The sequence below is a fragment of the Struthio camelus genome, chromosome 19 (genome assembly GCF_040807025.1).
Source record: "Struthio camelus isolate bStrCam1 chromosome 19, bStrCam1.hap1, whole genome shotgun sequence".
NCBI lineage: Eukaryota > Metazoa > Chordata > Aves > Struthioniformes > Struthionidae > Struthio > Struthio camelus.
This window is the reverse complement of record NC_090960.1, coordinates 5,993,835-6,011,303: the sequence shown is the minus strand read 5'-3', so window position 1 is coordinate 6,011,303 and position 17,469 is coordinate 5,993,835. Positions and strand designations below refer to the sequence as shown.

At 42.1% G+C, this 17,469-nt stretch overlaps 1 protein-coding gene and 1 long non-coding RNA gene across 6 annotated transcripts in view; one reads left to right on the top strand and one right to left on the bottom strand.

Moving 5' to 3' along the window:
- The window catches only part of LOC104146732 (uncharacterized), a 54,838-nt gene extending 42,900 nt beyond the window's left edge, over positions 1-11,938 (bottom strand). For 2 of the 3 annotated variants that reach the window (XR_011135558.1, XR_011135559.1), the window contains exons 1-2: positions 11,763-11,931; positions 11,245-11,407 (exon numbers count right to left, since the gene is read on the bottom strand). This is a non-coding gene — a long non-coding RNA (uncharacterized lncRNA). Of the gene's footprint in view, positions 1-11,244; positions 11,408-11,762 lie in introns of all 3 variants that reach the window. The other variant, XR_011135560.1, reaches the window with a different exon arrangement.
- A 176-nt stretch (positions 11,939-12,114) lies between these two features.
- The window catches only part of HLF (HLF transcription factor, PAR bZIP family member), a 36,962-nt gene continuing 31,607 nt past the window's right edge, over positions 12,115-17,469 (top strand). Inside the window, exons 1-2 of one of the 3 annotated variants that reach the window (XM_068913992.1) lie at positions 12,115-12,453; positions 13,885-14,220. In XM_068913992.1, the coding sequence (XP_068770093.1) occupies positions 12,135-12,453; positions 13,885-14,220 (655 nt within the window). In that variant the 5' untranslated portion in view covers positions 12,115-12,134. The remainder of the gene's footprint in view (positions 12,454-13,884; positions 14,221-17,469) is intronic. The other 2 variants (XM_068913991.1, XM_068913993.1) reach the window with 2 other exon arrangements.

Sequence of the window (17,469 nt, the reverse complement as noted above, 5' to 3'; positions counted from 1 at the left end):
ACTCTGCTACTAAGCAGATGCTGTCTCCCAACCTCTGAGCATCTTCTTAAAAGGACTTGAGAGAACAAGCAAGAGGATATTGTTGTGAGGCTGAAACAAATATAAAGTACTGCTACGGAACTACTTATTAGAAACAAGTACCTGGCTGTCGTGTACAAGAAATCTGCACTCTATCACTGCCATAGCAGACCTTGTTACCTCGTTTATATATGAATTCACACAGCTAACACTGGCAAATATTCAGCTGGGATACACATATTCTTTTAAGATCTTTGTCACTGCCCCTACAGGAAACAGAGGCCAACAATGAAACAGACTACACTGGCAGAAACAGGGTGATTTGCCCAAGGTCACAGCTAGTTAGTGGCAGTGGTTGGAGATGAGCACTCGTCACGGACCCAGCGCTTTACCCACTGTACTGAACTGGCTTGGTAAGTGAAAGCTGCAGATCAGGGACCCGGGATAAATATTAAAACTAGAAGAAAAACGTATTCTTCAAAGAAAGTGTAAAAATGACGCTCTCACCTTTCACCTGATACGAAAAACCTGGAGTTTGTTTCCATTATGGTTTCATAAAGATCTCTCCTACCCACCACAGTTCTGTTTCTCACTCTCTGAAATTAAAATCTAAATGCAGTGGATTGCAAACAGACCACCAGTGAATGCATTTCTCAAACATAGAAACAGGAGTACAGGATGCAGCTAGCTGTGAGAGCCCAGCACTCCAATATTTCAGGGATGCCTGGATCTAAAGCTTACTGTTCAAGGAAATCTCAAATAATGATCCAGTACGATACTGCCAGCAGAAGGGACAGCTTTTTCCAAGGAAGAACTGACACAATATAAAGGCTGACAAGTCAGTCAGATAATGAGCAGGACAAAATAATGGTGATGGAGGTCAGAGCAGAGGATCGGAGAGGTGTTTGAAGAAGCCTGTCAAACAATGGCTGCAGCCGTGGAATCCTTCTCTGGTGCATGGAGGCTCCTTGGCTGCAAAGCATTTCGGACACCACCTGGCTAGAGGTCTCGCCAGGACAGAGAGTGGGGAGTGCCTGCAGAGCCAAAACAAAGACAGTCATCTGGTTCGACAAGTGGAAGTGCAAAATATTGTGAAAAGCTGATTGTGCTTAATGGAGTTACCAGATGAAATGCTGTATCCATGGTATCTAAGAAGGTGATTCATGTCACTGCTATAAATACCAACTTGCTTGCAAAGAACATATTCCAGTAAAATCTGTGTTTGGACTGGATTTGCACAACAGGCTTGTGATGAGATTCCAGTTCTTTCAGATGTTAATGATACACAGTGCATCTTGCAGAGCAGCAGCATGAAGTATAAAAGGTATATAGCTATAAAATAGCTGAGGCCCAAAGAAAACTCCCCCTCCACACGCTCTACCTCTCCTCCTTTTCTCAGCTGACAGCATGGCAGGTTGAATGAACACCATGCAATCACTAGCGCAGTACTGAGTCGCGCATTGTAACACTGACAGCCTGCCATTGTTGCTGGGATGAGCATGTTATTGAGCATTATTATGAGTGCATCAAATTAGAGAAAAACCATCTTTGTGTACATCTTCAAGAGCTTAATACGGAACTGTAACTCAAGGCTTTTGCTCCACGTAGAAATGAGTAACTGGATCCTTTCTGGCACAGTTAATGCTTTCAGCCATTAAGAATATTGTGAAGCACCTGGAAAGAATTGTAACTGGTAATGGGATAAACATGAAATAGCTGCATGACAGTTTACTTGAATCTTTCCTGGGAGCAGGAACATAGCAGTAAAGTAGCTAAAAATTCCTAGAAGAAACAACAGAAATCATAAGGTAAAGAGATCAGGCAGAATTTCACTGACAATCTGGAATTCACATCAGCAAGTATCTTTGGATGTTTGCACTTGGAGAACAGAATAAAAGTTGCCTCCTCAGGGAAAAAAGGACAGCCTTTCTCAAACCAAAAAAGCCCCACTGAAGCAAATACAGAGATTTCTATTGATTTCAGAACACACTGAACAGGCAGCTAATTAAATGAGCAGGAGACAGAATTCCCTCTCCTTTTCTTGCTAAGTGTTTAGGGACATAAGTAAATTGGGGGAAGACGGCTGTAACTCATATCTGTTCTGCAGTCAGAGGTCCTTAGGTGGTACACATAGGACTTTTCTTATAAACTATATTGAATTCTTAATAATTTTAAAGACAACTAGTTAATTCTCTAGGAGAGACAAATAGCTTTCTCATTACAGAACTTTCTTCTCACTCCTGGTTTAAAAAATACTCCCTAGCTCAGTGAAAAGAGGAAAAAAGTCAGTAAGCTGAGTTGGTCCAACACTACGAAGCTTTGAAAAAAAAAAAAATTAAATTGATAGTTAACCACTTCTCCTCCACCCAGATATACAAAACTAATGAAATCTAACAGCTTTGATATTTTTGCACGTTATTGTATACCTGAGATTCTGATAAAATGGAAAGATAACCAAATTTACATTCCATCAGCATTCCCTTTACTATGTACTTTTCTCGAGATGAGTAGTTTCACAGTATATTAAATTTCAGGTTAAGCTAACCTAGGTTAGTTTAAGCATACAACAGGAATCAACAGAGAAGCATGGGTAGATAGTGTTCCAACACTGCTGTTGAACATCTGTTCTGAGTTACCAAAATTCCAGCTGAAAAACAAATATTTCCACTATAAATCAACCAAAACATTATCCTGAGTGTTGTAACAGATGCAAAATGATTCTGGCGTGCTCCGTCCTGTGGTTTGGCTCCTTCTTTAAAATTGCTGTGAATATATTTATTTACACACTTCAGGAAATAGATATTTGAAATGTGTATTTAAGCTTATTTAGAACACATCTAATGTTAGTTCAAAGCTAATGGTTTCTTGATAGGCTATTCTGTTAACTATATATACTATTATTTAGCACAAACTCTAGTCACAGCTTTCCAGGTAAATGAGGTCTAGAGCAACGCTTAAAAAAAAAGTTTCCTCCTTAAGTACTCTGAACAGTTCAACTCAATACTACTAGTGTTTATGACACAGTTTATATGTGGGGGGAATATTTGTTCTGGTTTTTATGTTCATTGTATTCTGGCGTGCTTTGGGTTTGCTTTTTCAATTGTTAATTGAAACCATTGTTAAAGCTGCTATTCATCTTTAGTTTCACCACTTAAATGAATCAAAAGACTGATTCAGCTGGAATAAAGAAATGGAACTTGTTTACTAAACATGAAATTTGAAAAAAGGCTTTACAAGGAACTTCCTATTTAATGGTCTCAGTATGTGAACAAAATGGTCTGTTTAGGCATAAGTTGTGATTCCATGCTTTTAGGTGTCTAGCTGCACTTAAACTGCATCTAAGCAACTCTGACTAAAATGCTTTCCTTTTTAAAGTATTTCACATGTTCCAGATAAGCTAGACAATGAGGCAACTGAACTATGGTACCATAAGTAACAACAAAATCTTGCAAGGTGGAAAAAAAGAAGTTATTTTGGTTTATCCCCCTCTTTCTTTGCACAAAAAAATACTTTTTGGGAGAATAAACAATGCTGTGTTTTGAGGGTGATGTTTTGTAGCTGTTAAACATTTTCTGCCTTAGATGCTTGGAGAAAAAGAGCGTGTGTAGACTAAATATAGCTGTGCCTTTTAAGATGGTTGGAAAATGGAAGCTGCAGGCTAGTAATCCAGCCCACAAGCAATAGGAACATATGCCCCGTCCAAAGATGTGATGATAGCAAATGGGGTACTTAAGGGAAGTAAAAAAGCTCAGCTTGCTTTGTGATAGTGGTGTGTGTTGGACTGAAGTTTTCAGAAGTCTATTAAAGCAAATGGAAATCAAGAGGGTTTCAGCCATAAGCACTTAATTTTTCCCCCTTCAGAGATTTGAAAGTTATTATGAAAGTATAGGACCATATTTTCTAAAGGCAGATTGTTAATTAAGCCATAACAATAAAATGTCTGCATATATTTAAAACAGCTTAAAATGTGTATTTTGTTTAACATTTCTATTTGTAAAGAGATCAAAACATAATTTCTATATAAGAGATGGTAGACTTTGTCCCTTTCCTGGCATTGTACATTTGCTTTATATATTGTTTATCAGACATAATTTAGGCCTCAAAAAAATCTCATTAAAATTCTGATTAGTGATGTTGGCAAGAAGCCACCTAAAAAGCCTCTCTCTCTTCCTTTAATAAGTTTGAAACAGCTATAACAAACAGTAAAAATAAGATCATAGCCTTCTTTTTCATGCCAATCAAAATCACGTATTCTCCATGTCAAAGCTCTCTAAGGGAAAATACAGGAGGACGTCTTTATTTCCTTCCATACAGGCTGTCAGATGGCTATAGAAAACTCTAAGTATGTTTATGCCCTTTGGCAGCTTAAAAAAAAAATGCTAGTTGTGAGCTGTCAGAAATAACTTCTTCTGCAAGACAATTAATTAGTCTTAAGATCTTATAGAAAGGCTTAAAAAGTGAATGGGAATAAAATTAAGTCAGAGGTGTTTATTATTAAAACTAATTATGCCTGATGCTTTCAGTATAGCTTAAAGTCTAAATCCTTGACCAGGGAAACACACAGACAAGAATATATTTAGTCCAAGTACAGTCAATTGTGCAGCTACGTTTCTCCAGATCAGGGCATTGCTTTTCTTTTTTTTTTTAAATAAGACATTAAAAAAATGCTTGAAGGCAGAGCAACAAACAATAGCAATCTTTTTATGGTTTGTCTTGTCTGCATGTGTATTTAAGGTTTACGTGATAAAGTTGCCAGCTATCATTGCATTTTTCTTAATTAGCTTAAGCATTTCACTTCAATGCATAAAAACATTTTTACAAAGGTAAAGCTGAACACCCTTTGAAATGGCAAATACTGTCAGTCTTTTAGTGTGCACCTTTTCAGTACACACATTTCCTCATTGGGGTCATCAGTAATTAGTCCACTCTTTTGGAAGACAATGAGGGCAGCAGGAGTGACACCTTTTGCAGAGGGCTGTTGTCTACAGCAAAAAGGAGACGTAGGAGTACTTTTGGTTTGAGCAGGCAGAATCTCTTCCTTTCGCTGTGGGCAGAATTCCCAGGACACAGCTGGTCCATCCTGCGTCATGCAAGTGGCAGCCCTGGGACTATGTTCAGACAAAGCCAACGTATGATTATGGGAAAATACCTCCTTTTTCTCCAGATAAACAGAGAGAGGCATATGACTGAAATCCAGCTTTTGGATGCTGAGTGAGTACCACTAAAGCTGAATTTGTGTTTGAAAATACATTTACAAAAAAATCTAAGTTCCTAATACTCTATTTTTTCCAAGCCTTTTAAACTGCAAATCTGAGAGATCTAATCAGACTTTGTGTATGAAATAAAGTAGGGTGATAGATGCACAGAATCCAGCGTACATTTGCCTTTTAAGTCAGTGTTCATTGATAATATCTGTATGTTGCATTATGGTATTTGCAAAAGTAGGTTTCCAAAAACAAGCAAAGCCCAATATACTCATATTGAACATGCTCAAAGTATATATTGTGACACTGAGACAACAAATAGATTCCAAATGAAATTTCTGATAAGAGATTTAAACAGAATTAAATGGTCCATAAGAGAGATGAGAATTAATTCTAACGGAATTCCACTGTGTCTGGGCTGTAGGTGGGGGTACCATGGTCTGAAACTGGTATTTAGAAACTGTTCCACTGCTGCTGGATATAACTAAAAGTGAGAGTAAGTAAAAAAAAAAAAAAAAAAAAAAAAAAAAAACCTGTCTCATCTGCAAGACTTAAGAGGATCCAATCCAACAGGATAAACTGCACGCAAATTAATAGCGTGTGCTACTGCAACTCCTTCCTGCTCTTTTACAATACGTGCTGTTCTGATGATTCTTTCATAAAGACACATAGCATGACTTTAATGCGTTTGTTTAGAAGCCTGATTTTTGTCTGTAAGATTTTCCCCAGTTTTCCAGAAGAAAGTCAAGCTTTCTTGCCAAAGATGGAAGAAGTTCACCACGTTTCTGGGATTCTTAGCAATCTATGCCCACAGGATTAAAAATTCGCCGATTGGCTTCTTTGAGAAGGAAAACTGGGAGCAAGGTAGATGTCACAACCAAAGACAACAGTACATGACAGAAACAAATCACAAGCTTGGGGCAATTGCCTTGCAAAACCGGAGCCCAGGGGTACTAGGCACTCCAGTGACTGTCGCCCACCTCACTGAAGGAGGTGGGTATTCAGTACTGAGTTTTATGGATCCAGTTCTGATAAGCCTACGTATGCAAAATACCTTGGGCTAATTCTGCCCTGACCTTCCTCAGCGCTGTGCCTCCAGCAATCTTTCTGAAAACAGCCACTTGAAGTCAGAGAAATCTGGGTCATTGACTACAATAGAAATTCTGCTTGAATAAGGAGGAGATGCTCAGCTCCTGCACTTTTCACTCCTCTCTTCTCTTACAGCTCTGCTTGGGGATGAGCTGTTTTATTCTGTGCTCGTGGGTGCTCTTCTCCTAAAGAAGTAAAACTAACGCCAGCTTGCAAAATCAAACAGCCTAAGCATGTAAAAAAAGCTATTTCTAACTGTCTTTCTGCTGCATGCAAGCCAGCAGGGAGAAAGGAATAGGAATGGAGCACAGATGAATAAATGGCAGGATCAAGTCGTTTCTCCCATTAGCACCAGCTGGGAGTCCTCCTTACTCAGAGGAAGGTTTGACAGCAAAAGAGACCAGCTACTTTATCATCACTTGTCTCAATACAGTTGTGACATCTTATTTAGCCGGCCAGTTGTAACAACTGGGTCTAAATAATTCCCCACAGCACCAAGGGCTCTAGGTGCTTGAAGTGAGCTTGAGAGGCTGGTTAATGCTTTACAAGGTTAAGATTGCTTTAAAAAGCATAGCAAAGTATTTGCTCCAAAAATGTAGTCATCACTGAGAGTAGCTCTTGCTCAGTTCAAACCAGGTCAGCTGCCCAGGCAAGTACATGTACTTGATCTACTGTCATGTTAAGGGCTGACTGTAAACTTTGGCAGAGAAAATTGTAGTAATCTTTCAACTCATAGCATATAAGTAATGACTAGTAATACCTATTTTTCTGAGAAGTGGAATGCCTTTTGGAACCACCCCAGATTACTTAACAGAAGTTTCTCTGCCATCACCCAAAAGCAGTTCCAAACCTGTGTCTCCGGCATTAAATTAAACTGTGAAGAAAAAAAAAACCCAAAAAACAAAAAACAGGCGGGGGCAGATGGTGGTTCATTCAACAAACATTTTTTCCTCTTATGAGGAGCCACTGCTGCTTGCTCAGCTGCACGCCAAGTGGACAACAGGCATCGGCTTCTAAGTAATTCAACACTTGGTAATAGCTTTTGCTTGGAAAGCCAAGCAAGGGTGGCTACTTCCAGAATTTTTATGACAGGGAAGGAAATGGGGGATGGGCTTTGTTCCTTGGTGCTTCTCGACCTGGCCTTCAAAAGCTGCTGCTCCCTAGCACCAGTTAGGGTGTGGGTATCCAAATGTAAGTTTTTGTCTTTTTATGTACCCCTGAGGTATACATCATATGGTATGGCTTTACATAGAGGACAGTTCCAGCTAATGTGGGAACGCTTCTCTCTTTTAGGACAAATTAGAACTAAAAGAAACGCTGAATCTTACGTCTCTTCAAATTCTCTCCTCTATTTTCTTGCATATCTCACTTGCTCCTTTCATCTATCGTTTTTGGCTCCTAGATGGCTGAGGCAAGGATCTCTGTTGATAAGCCAGTATGTATTTAAGTTACGCTTTTCATAAACCATTTGCTTTTCCAATCTGTCCTGCCTGTGCCTTCACCCAAGAGCCAGCTCTTCTAAGCTATCCTCTCTCTTCACTTAGTAGCTTTTAATCCTCCTCCCCACTTTTGCAATTCTTTTCTCCAGAGAAAACATAACATATTCAAAAGAAAGCAACCTAAGAGGAATAAAAGTGACATTGCCAATCTAAACTGCAATGCTATGCATACCTGATCGGAGGAATTTTTGCTCAAGTTTGAGAGACTTCTCAAAGTGCAAATACAGTAATGGCTCCTATTTAATCCTGAGACAGAATGAGATGGTCAGAGAAAAGGCCTGGATACTTCAGACCGATCTATATTTAAACACACAGGGAGATCTAGATTACAAGTTGATTATGATTAATTATAACTGTCTTCCAGCACAGGATCAGTCATCTTTCCTTCTATCAGTATGTACATTACGTTTAGTCCTGATTAATGTGTCCTTGCCCATCCAATCTTATTTTATCAGTGTTTGTGGAGAAAATACAAGTAGGCCCTCTGGTTAGATGGCTCTCTAGAGAAAATATTCACTCATGCTTTACACAGGAAGAAAAACTGTGCTGTTATTTCCAGAGGACATTTCAGAACAAAATTCTCAATTACCATCACAAACTATGCAAATGCAAAATAAAGTAAGAGAATTGGAACTGCAGTAAAATAAGGGAGCAAACCCATGAACTATGCTAGGATATTTTTTAGTAAAAACAAGAAGGGCCTCCTTTTTAGAAAAATAATTTAAATAACCTTAGTGGGAAAAAAAAAGTAGTTCAGTTTAAAAAATGGATATGAGTAAGTAGATTTAGAAATAAGAGAATAATCAGATCTAATCCATGCCAAGGGTTATAAAAACATGTAAACATCACTTCAAATCTTCCCCCTAGCTGAAAGATCAAGACTGGAGTCAGATTGCTGAAACCCAAGTGCTTAACGAGCAGCTTAACTCCCAGGGCGTCGGAGGCGCCGAAGCTCCCTGCGCACCGGGTGGGCACTGAGCGGAGAGCACAAACGGTCCACACTGCCCCTGGACTGGCAGCCTAAATCTAGGGGCAGCCACAACCAGGTACGTCATGAAAGGCAGGAATTTGGTAATTTTTGGTCATAAGGCTTAAAATTCTGATGGGTAGTACTATTTTATTTTATTTTGATGCACAGGTTAGCTCCTTAACCGCAGACCGGCTTGCAGCCATCGCCATTTTATGTTTACCGGTGCACCCTCGGGCTTCTGAGCCCAAAGGAGTTGGCAAAAGGTGAAATAGGAGTAATTAGTGCGATTTTCCCGCAGCTCGTGCCGTCGCGAGCGGCAGGGCCCGCGCCGCAGGCCACCACCCGCAGCGGCGCCGGCCGCCGGGGCTCTGCGCGCCATTGGCCCCAAGTAGGTCAGCGCGCGCTCACGTGTCGCCACCGCGGGCGCGCGCGGGAGGCGGGGGGGGGGGGTGGGGCTTCCGCGGCGGCGGCGGCGCGCGGCCGGGGCTGCCCGCGGGGCCGGCGCGTGGCCGCGGCGGTCGCCCGGGCCTGTGCTAGGCAAACGGCAAGCAAAGGACTTGCAGCAGGGGTTCCTGTAAGCGTGACCTAGTGCGCTTGGACTCGTGTGGAAAGACTCCTTAAAAACGTAGTTTGGAGGGGTTTTAAATTACCTTTTCGAACCGTCTGGGTTAGAGAAGGAAAGAATTACGTAAAATCAGGATGCTGGAAAGCGCTATATTAACTTATGTGTACTTAATTTGAAAAATGGCATGTTTGGACCATGTAACTGATCAAATTTCTGTGAAGAGGAGAAACATAAACATTGGCTGAGATTTTTTTTTTTTTAATTGGGGACCAAACAAGATGTTGTCTGTGCAGAAACAAAATAAATACGTAACTGTCATAGTCCCTCATATGCTATAAAATAAACATTCTCTGGTTGACTTTGCTAAGAACACATGCCAAAAATGGTATTTTTGTCTGGCTGGAAAATGCAGAAATCCAGTTAGTGTATAATTAGCTCTATTTTGGTTGTGTTAGACTTATCTGGAGAGTGTGAGGTCAGCCACTGGTAGAAATAGTATGAATTAATTGTGGATTACTGTTGAGAAAGTGTAGCCAGTAAAAATCGGTAACTTGTAGGTACGCATAACACTTACTAATGTTTAAAAACAACTTCGTGTCCTGACAGCCTGTGAATTTAGGCTCCTTGGTATGAAAACTGTCTATGTGGCAAGACTGTGGAGTTAAATTATTGCTCCTGTTGGAGTGTGAAACTGAGAACAACAGCTCAGGCACAGTAAATACTCTCTGGTACTTGTCCCAGCTTTTCTGGCTGGTCTATATGTTGGAAAGAATTGTTTCACTTTTCTTGCTGAGGAAATTCCCAGCTCCTACTTGCTGGGAATACATAGCCCGTAATTATGCTTGGTCCTTACTGTCCTGTTGCTTCTTTGTGTTCCACACTTGCACAGAGTGAAACATAATTTACCCCATTCAATACCAAGTAGTGAAACAGAACAGTTTTCCTGTCATTGTTTTGTTAAAGATGTTATTTATTTTGAGTGTATTTTGTCTGAAATGGTCAATAACCATAAAAACGTAGGTACTTCTGCCCAGACTGACCTTTCGTTACATCCCTAACTAATCTTATTTGTTACCGGTGTTTCCCAGTGTCTGTATTACTTTCACATCTTCAGCTTACTCTTCTTTGTTGCTTTCCCAATCTCTAAATGTACTGTTTTTTAACGCTGCATAGAAAAACATTCTGTACCACATCTATATATGCGTTGCCAGTCATTGCCCTCCTCTTTGTCATTCACTCTGTACTTATGTAATTAAAGGTTTCCAATAACTAGCAATTTGGCCATCTTAGGCAACATTAGTATGTGTACAATCATTTAATAATCTAGTGCTTTTTTCCTGGGTAGGTGACTTGCAAATTACTATGCTGCTGTTATGATATTACTCCATGAAGCCCCTCCTGACATGGACCATGCTAGATCAGTAGCATTTGAAGATTCTTTCATAATCTCTTCTCAGTTGTTTTCCCTAAATATGTTAATATTATGCTGTCTCTGGTTCTGAAGGGCGTGATGATTGCAATTTTCAACCTTCAGATTTTGGTGATGGCACTGCAATTATACTCTTGATTTGAATGTACTTTGGACTTTGATTGGTTGCTAGTTTTAGCTGGAACATCTGACCAGACACTATATACTCATAGATACATTTTAATATATTTTGTCTGAGTAACAAGGAGAGAACATAACTGTTCAGGGCAGCCTTCTCTTCCTCATAAAGCGTACTGCTTTTATTTCTAAATACTGGACATTAAAAATTAATAATCTATGCAAATACATTACCTATATCAGCCTACAGTAAGTATTTTTGATTATTTGTATGTGTAAATGGTGAAAGAACTGACTTTTAAAGAAAGAATAGTAGAACTAAAAATAGATGGTATAGCTTGGCAAAAACCCACCCTAAGAAGTTGAGAAGCAGACACATAAAGGCCAACAAGCATCTGAAGGGTGGAGGTTACCACAACGAGAGTGCAGTCGTTGAACACGGCGAGCGCTCGGTTCCTGAGAGGGCGCCTGAAGGCCGAAGTGCACAGAAAACCAGCTGTGCGTGTACCCAGGATCCTAAAAGGCAGAGGAGAGCCCCTTCAGACAGGAAACGTAGACAAGACACCAGGAATCTTGGTAATGGTGAAACCTATCCCGGCCTGGTTTGTCTAGCTAACTGGTGAGAGGAGCAGTCTTCTTGTAGAAATAAGGTGTATTAAAGGATCTAAATGCTAGCTAGCCCGATAATACTTTATCTCTTTCTAAAGAAAACAGTTATTAAAAATATATATATATAGTCGGCTTGTCCCCTCCGGGGCCCCAGCGCAGAGCTGACGCGGGGGTTTTCCAGCGGTGTCCGCGCACACACACACTCCCCACACGCACCGCCCGCTCCCCTCCGGGCTGCCGCCGCCGCCTGCGCGCCCGTTACCTCACGCTCGGATGCACCGAGCGAGGTCAAACATTCAAGCTCATTAACGTGCCTCCCGGTTGCCGGGGAAACGGCTCGCGGCCGCGGGCTGGCCGCGCGAGCCTCCCCGCTCGCGAAGCGCGGCGCCGGCCTCGGCTGCCCCGCGGAAGCCCGTGCGCGCTGACACCCACATAACGCCCCATAACGGCCGCCCCCCGCGCGGGTAACGGTCGCCGCCGCGCGCCGGGGGGGGGGAGGGGCGGGAGCGCAGCGCTGGCAGCAGCAGCACACCCCCCCCGCCCCCTCCTCCGCGGGGCGGGGCCGGCCGCCGCGCCCCCCGCGCCAATGGCGGGGCCGCGCCGCGGCTGACGTCACCGCCGGCAGCGCCTGCACATGGGCGCGCGGCCGGGGCGCGCGGCGCAGAGCGGGTGGCGGGAGCGGCGGCGGCGCTGCTCGGCCGAGGCGCCTCTCCCGCTCCCCTGCTCCGGCGGCCTCCAGGCTCGGCTCTCCGCCCGCCCACTCCCCCGCGCTTCGCAGCCTGCTTCCCGCGAGAGGAAGGGGAAGGAGCCGCCGCCGCGCCGCAGCTGCTCCGAGGGAGAGCCCACCATGTCGCGGCCGCTCCCGCTGAACCCCACCTTCCTACCTCCCACCTACGGGGTGCTGAAGTCCCTGCTGGAAAACCCCCTCAAGCTGCCGCTGGCTCACGAAGACGGTGAGGCTTCCGCGGGCAGCCCTGGCCCCCGGGACCGGCTCCTTTCCCTCCAGGGTTGGGCCCCCCCCTCACGGCTCGGCCCGCGGAGGGCGGGCGCCCCGAAATGGCGGCGCCCCCCCCCCCGCCCGCCCGCCGCAGCCGCCGCCGCCTCAGCCCCGCGCCTCGCTTTCCCTTTTCTCCCCTCTCCCCCCGCCGCAAGGTGATTAAGTAATTGGATGATTTCCGTAAGGATATTAGGCGGTGAATGATAAGCGCAGTGGGTCTAGCCTAGCGGAAGGCGATGGGTTTTCCTCCGTCGCGGTGGGGGTCGCTCCGGCCGGCTGGAAAAATGAAATTAACGGGCCGGCTCGGTCCTTTCCTCCTTTTCGACACCGACGCGGGTGAGCATCTGGCCCCGCACAACCGAAAGGCGTTTTAAAATTAAAAAGTTGCAGCTTATTCGTGGAAGCCTAAGGTGGTGCGGGCGTAATTGTACTTGGTGTTTCCAGTGCTTCAAATCTATGCTATAAACAACCCCTGTGCTGCAGATTCAAGACTTCTTGCAGTGCGCTCGGCGTCCCGAGTTTCATCTCGATGCTGCTTGCAGAATTGCACCAGGGTCAGATGTAATTAAAAAGGAAATGCTGTGAAGGCATGGTAGCTGACCGAAAGCTTTATCAGTTTAAATTGTAGCATATCTTGTTGAGAAACCTGGTGCTCCCATCAAAGCGTGCATTGATGTACTAGAAGCTTTTTATAGAAGCAAATAGGAAACTTTTTTTTTGCTTTTTTCCCCCTTTACCTCTGGATTTTTTTCTCCTACTTCTGCATGTTGAAATATATATTTTGTCCGAGTTCGCTGTTGTTGAAAGTTTGTAACTTCAAAGCATTAAGAAACGTTAACATCATTATTATTTCTGTAAATGATAAATTGTATTGTTTATTGCTTCTGATGAGGCTCCCTTACCATCTTAAAGCAAGCGTTACAGCTATTGAACAGCAAGATTAGGCTCTTTATGTATTATACTGTTGTACTTACACGTTTAGGGGTTTTAGCTCAAAATTTTCCCTTTTCAACAAAACACAATATCCAGCAACATCTTTCAGCTTGCTTTATTAACTCGAATGCATACTCCTAAGAAGTCTGTGAATACTTATTGGAGCTGGCATTCAAAGCCACACATGCAGTGGAATTGCTAACTAAAAATAGAGAGAAACGTTAAAAACATGGCTGGATCCAGCAAAGGTGCTCAGCTGGCATGGTCCTCCAGTTCTCTGCCAAATAGAATGGATTGAAGGAGTTATTTATGTGAAGAGAGAGTATTCACTTCTTGCATCTGAGAGAGTGCAGGAGGAATAATTGAAGTAGTAATAGCAGCTAGTAATTTAATTGCTCTCCTCTTACATCTGTATTTTATCTTACATCTTTATTTTATCTTTATTTTGTTTAAGCATTCGGTAAAGAAAAAGACAAAGAGAAGAAGTTAGATGATGACAGCACCAGTACCACAGTCCCTCAGTCAGCTTTCTTGGGCCCAACGTTATGGGACAAGACACTGCCATACGATGGAGACACTTTCCAGTTGGAATACATGGACCTGGAAGAATTCCTCTCAGAAAATGGCATTCCACCCAGCCCAAACCAGCATGAGCATAGCCCACACCAGTCAGGTCTCCAGCAAGCTACCTCAGCATCACCTTCTGTCATGGACCTCAGCAGCAGGGCTTCTACTTCAGTCCACCCAGGCATGGTGTCGCAGAACTGCATGCAGAGCCCGGTCAGACCAGGTAAATCAGCTGTAAGACCTGCCCTATGGATTTGGGTGTGAGCCTGCTCCCCCCACCCCTTCCACCTCTGCCAGCGTAAATCACTGTTTCTACTGTATGATTGACAGGCAGCTTAGAGAGGGCCAATATTATTCAAGACATAGGCATGCCAAAAAATAAAAACAAGAGCTCTCATTATTGCTAAGTTGCTCTGCAGGGATTTGTGTTTAAATTATGTCAGGAAACTGGGAATTCCAAGAAAACTTGCCTGTCGTCTTTTCTTCATTGGTAACCTAGCTATTAGCAAGTGAAAGACACAAGCGGAAATGTAATATGTAGATGCCACAATGTTAAATGAACAGGGAGAAGGACCATGAAATAATATTTCTTTGTTTGGCCAATATTTGGTGTGCAAAGACAGCCATAGCCCTGGCAGTTATCTTGAAGGTAAACTTAAAGACAGTGCTTCCTGTTTGTTCGTTTGGCCATGTTTGCTTACCCTATATCAAGCAAAATAAAACTTGCCACAGTACTTGGGACAGGAGCTAAATTTTGGAGCTGCACTATAGTTGTGGTTAAATTAGCATAAACCGAGTGCAACTCCACTGACCTCAGCTGCTGTGTTAGATCTATACTTGTTTTAAGCTCCAGGCAAAAAAGACGTCATGGAGCCGAGCTTTGATCCTAGTGCACAACTCAAACCCATTCGATATCAGAAGAAGTCTTCTCTTAGTTTATTAGCCCTTTAACTCATCCCTTTGGAGACACTAGTACAAATTGTGGATAACTGCTCTGGCTTCACACCAACGTGGCTGAGATCATGGTCTGGGGAGTAGTGTCAACACTGAATTTTGGAAAACATGGAGTTGTGTGTTTAAGTCCATGGGTGACTTATTTATTGTGCTCTTCTGCTCACACAAGGTCTGCTAGACCGAAGTGTGCTCTTGGGAGCAGGAAACCACTCCTCTCCCTTCTACTTGATCATTTGCCATGCTCAGCGTGTGAAGTCATTGTCAGAATCATCTGATAAGGAGGCAAAATAAATAAATAGAAGGACAAAAGTTGTGGAGCAGGATGAAGTGGAAAAATGTTATAAGTCTGCAAGTTACAATCCCTTCTCATTGGAAAGAAACATCCTTCCCCCACTGTCAAACACCACGCACCTGTCAACAGACTCTTTGGTCCCAAGTCAGAAGTGTGCCCCGAAGTCAAAGTGTGGCAGAGGTCTCTGGGTTTCATTTACTCGCCTTCACTTAAAGTGGGTTTTTCATTGTTATATATTTCAGTTTGAAGGCATTTCATAGTTAATCAGTAACTTGCATCAGTTTCCAACATTAAAATATATGTGGAGTTGGCGAGAGAGGAATATAAAACAAAACCTTACTTTCCTGAGTCAGTTCTTAAAAGTAGTGTGTGTGTGTATGCCCCCCCCATTTTCGATCGCATATGCACACGTAAAATTAAAAGCAGATAAGCTGTCTTCGTTCTTTTTTCAGAAGAGCCTGATTATGGGCCAAGCTTTTAATGATCACCTGTCAGAATTTATTTGTAATCACTATCCGCATGACTTTTTTTGTAACTCATTGATTTTTTTTTTTTTTGAGGTTTTTCTTGTGTTTGTAGCTCAGGGTTATGAACTCTTTTCACTCGAAACTCTGTATACTTTTGTACTGTTGTAAAAGAAGTCAGGTCTCTCCCGGTGGGATAAATCATCTTAATTTGCAGTTTGTACGTTCTGTGCCATGCTATCTTTAAGAATAACACAATTTTTTTGTTTTTTTCTTAAAGGGGAGTTCATTCCATTTCTTAAAATATTTATTTTTTCCCCCTGTTGTGGATAGATGCTATGACTTAATTAACAGTAATCTGATTTGCTGTCAGGCTGTTAGAATTTTTTTTCCTTTGGTGCCCTGACTTACAAAAATCTCATATTCACAGTCTATTTTTGAGGATCTTGGATTTTTTTTTATTTGAGCAAGTTTTAAAATAATACAGTATGCATTTTAAAAATAAAAATTTTAAAAGAAATGACATTTAAGGCTGTCATAAAAGGGCCAAGGCAAATGGGCTGCTTTAAAATATGGAAGTTAGTCCAGAGGTAAATATTTAAGTCATTATAATGGATCCTTTTTCTTAGTATATCCTGTAAGGCTTTTAACTTTTTTTTTTGAACTATCATGTGAAAGAAACTTTTTTTTAAAAAATTGCTATGAGCTACTGTTTCAGTAAGCATTGCTGTTGCGATCTGTATTACTGTAATAAAGCCAAGAACAAATAGTATAGAAATAATTTCAATAAAAGTTAATTTCATGTGATCTTACTATTGCTAGGAAAACTGAAATTTTTAGGTGATAGCAATTCTTTTAAAAACTTGGTGGTGGTGTCCTGTGGATTTTGTATTACTGAAAAGTTATAACTGAAGCTGCTCTGGGAGTATGGACCACGACTTTGGGAAGGGTCATATCCTGAGCTTTTCACAACTCTGGTCACTACTTGAAATGGCTTCACAGCGTTTGGCATCAGTGTTTCACATACAGTGGGCCATAACACGTATACGTGCATGTACTGTGTACAGGGAAGGGTGCATGTGGAGCGTCAGATGTGACTCATGGACGTACACGGTGTATCACAGACATACAGGCTGTACAGAATTGATGTGATAAGATTTAACTTTACGTGTATGTGTGAGCCTTATGCACCTATAGAAGTAAACGGTATCACCCAAATACATATTTTATACAATCGCAGGAAAAGATCCAGAGATTCACATTGGCATTCACTGAGCAATGTAGTCAAGCTCGGCAACTGACCCTGACTTTAAAGATGACGTTACAGAATCCTCACTGTTTTGTTTTCCTTAGTCAAAGATAAATAAATAAAAAAGAAAGCAAGTCCTTTTAACTTAATTCTGTATTTCCAGCTTGGATTGTCTGGCTGACAGCAGTTTCTCATTTGTTTTCTGGACTATAGCAAAGAATCAAGGAAGCACCTTATTCCCTGTAATTTGCTGTGTTTGGGGAAGCTGTGAATACTGGTTGTATTTTAATAAGGAGGGATGCATGGTTTTGCAAAATGAGAATCTGATACATTTCTTCTTCACAATTCAGCTTCGGTTTGTTAAATAGTATTTTGATGATTTATTTTAGCAATGCAAACTGCCATTCACTGTAATAAGTAGATGCATTTGAAACCTTCCCCTTTGTCCCTAGTGGATGCTGATTAGTTGGTTGAAATCTGTAGTATCCTTCAGGAAAGCAGTTTCTATAATGC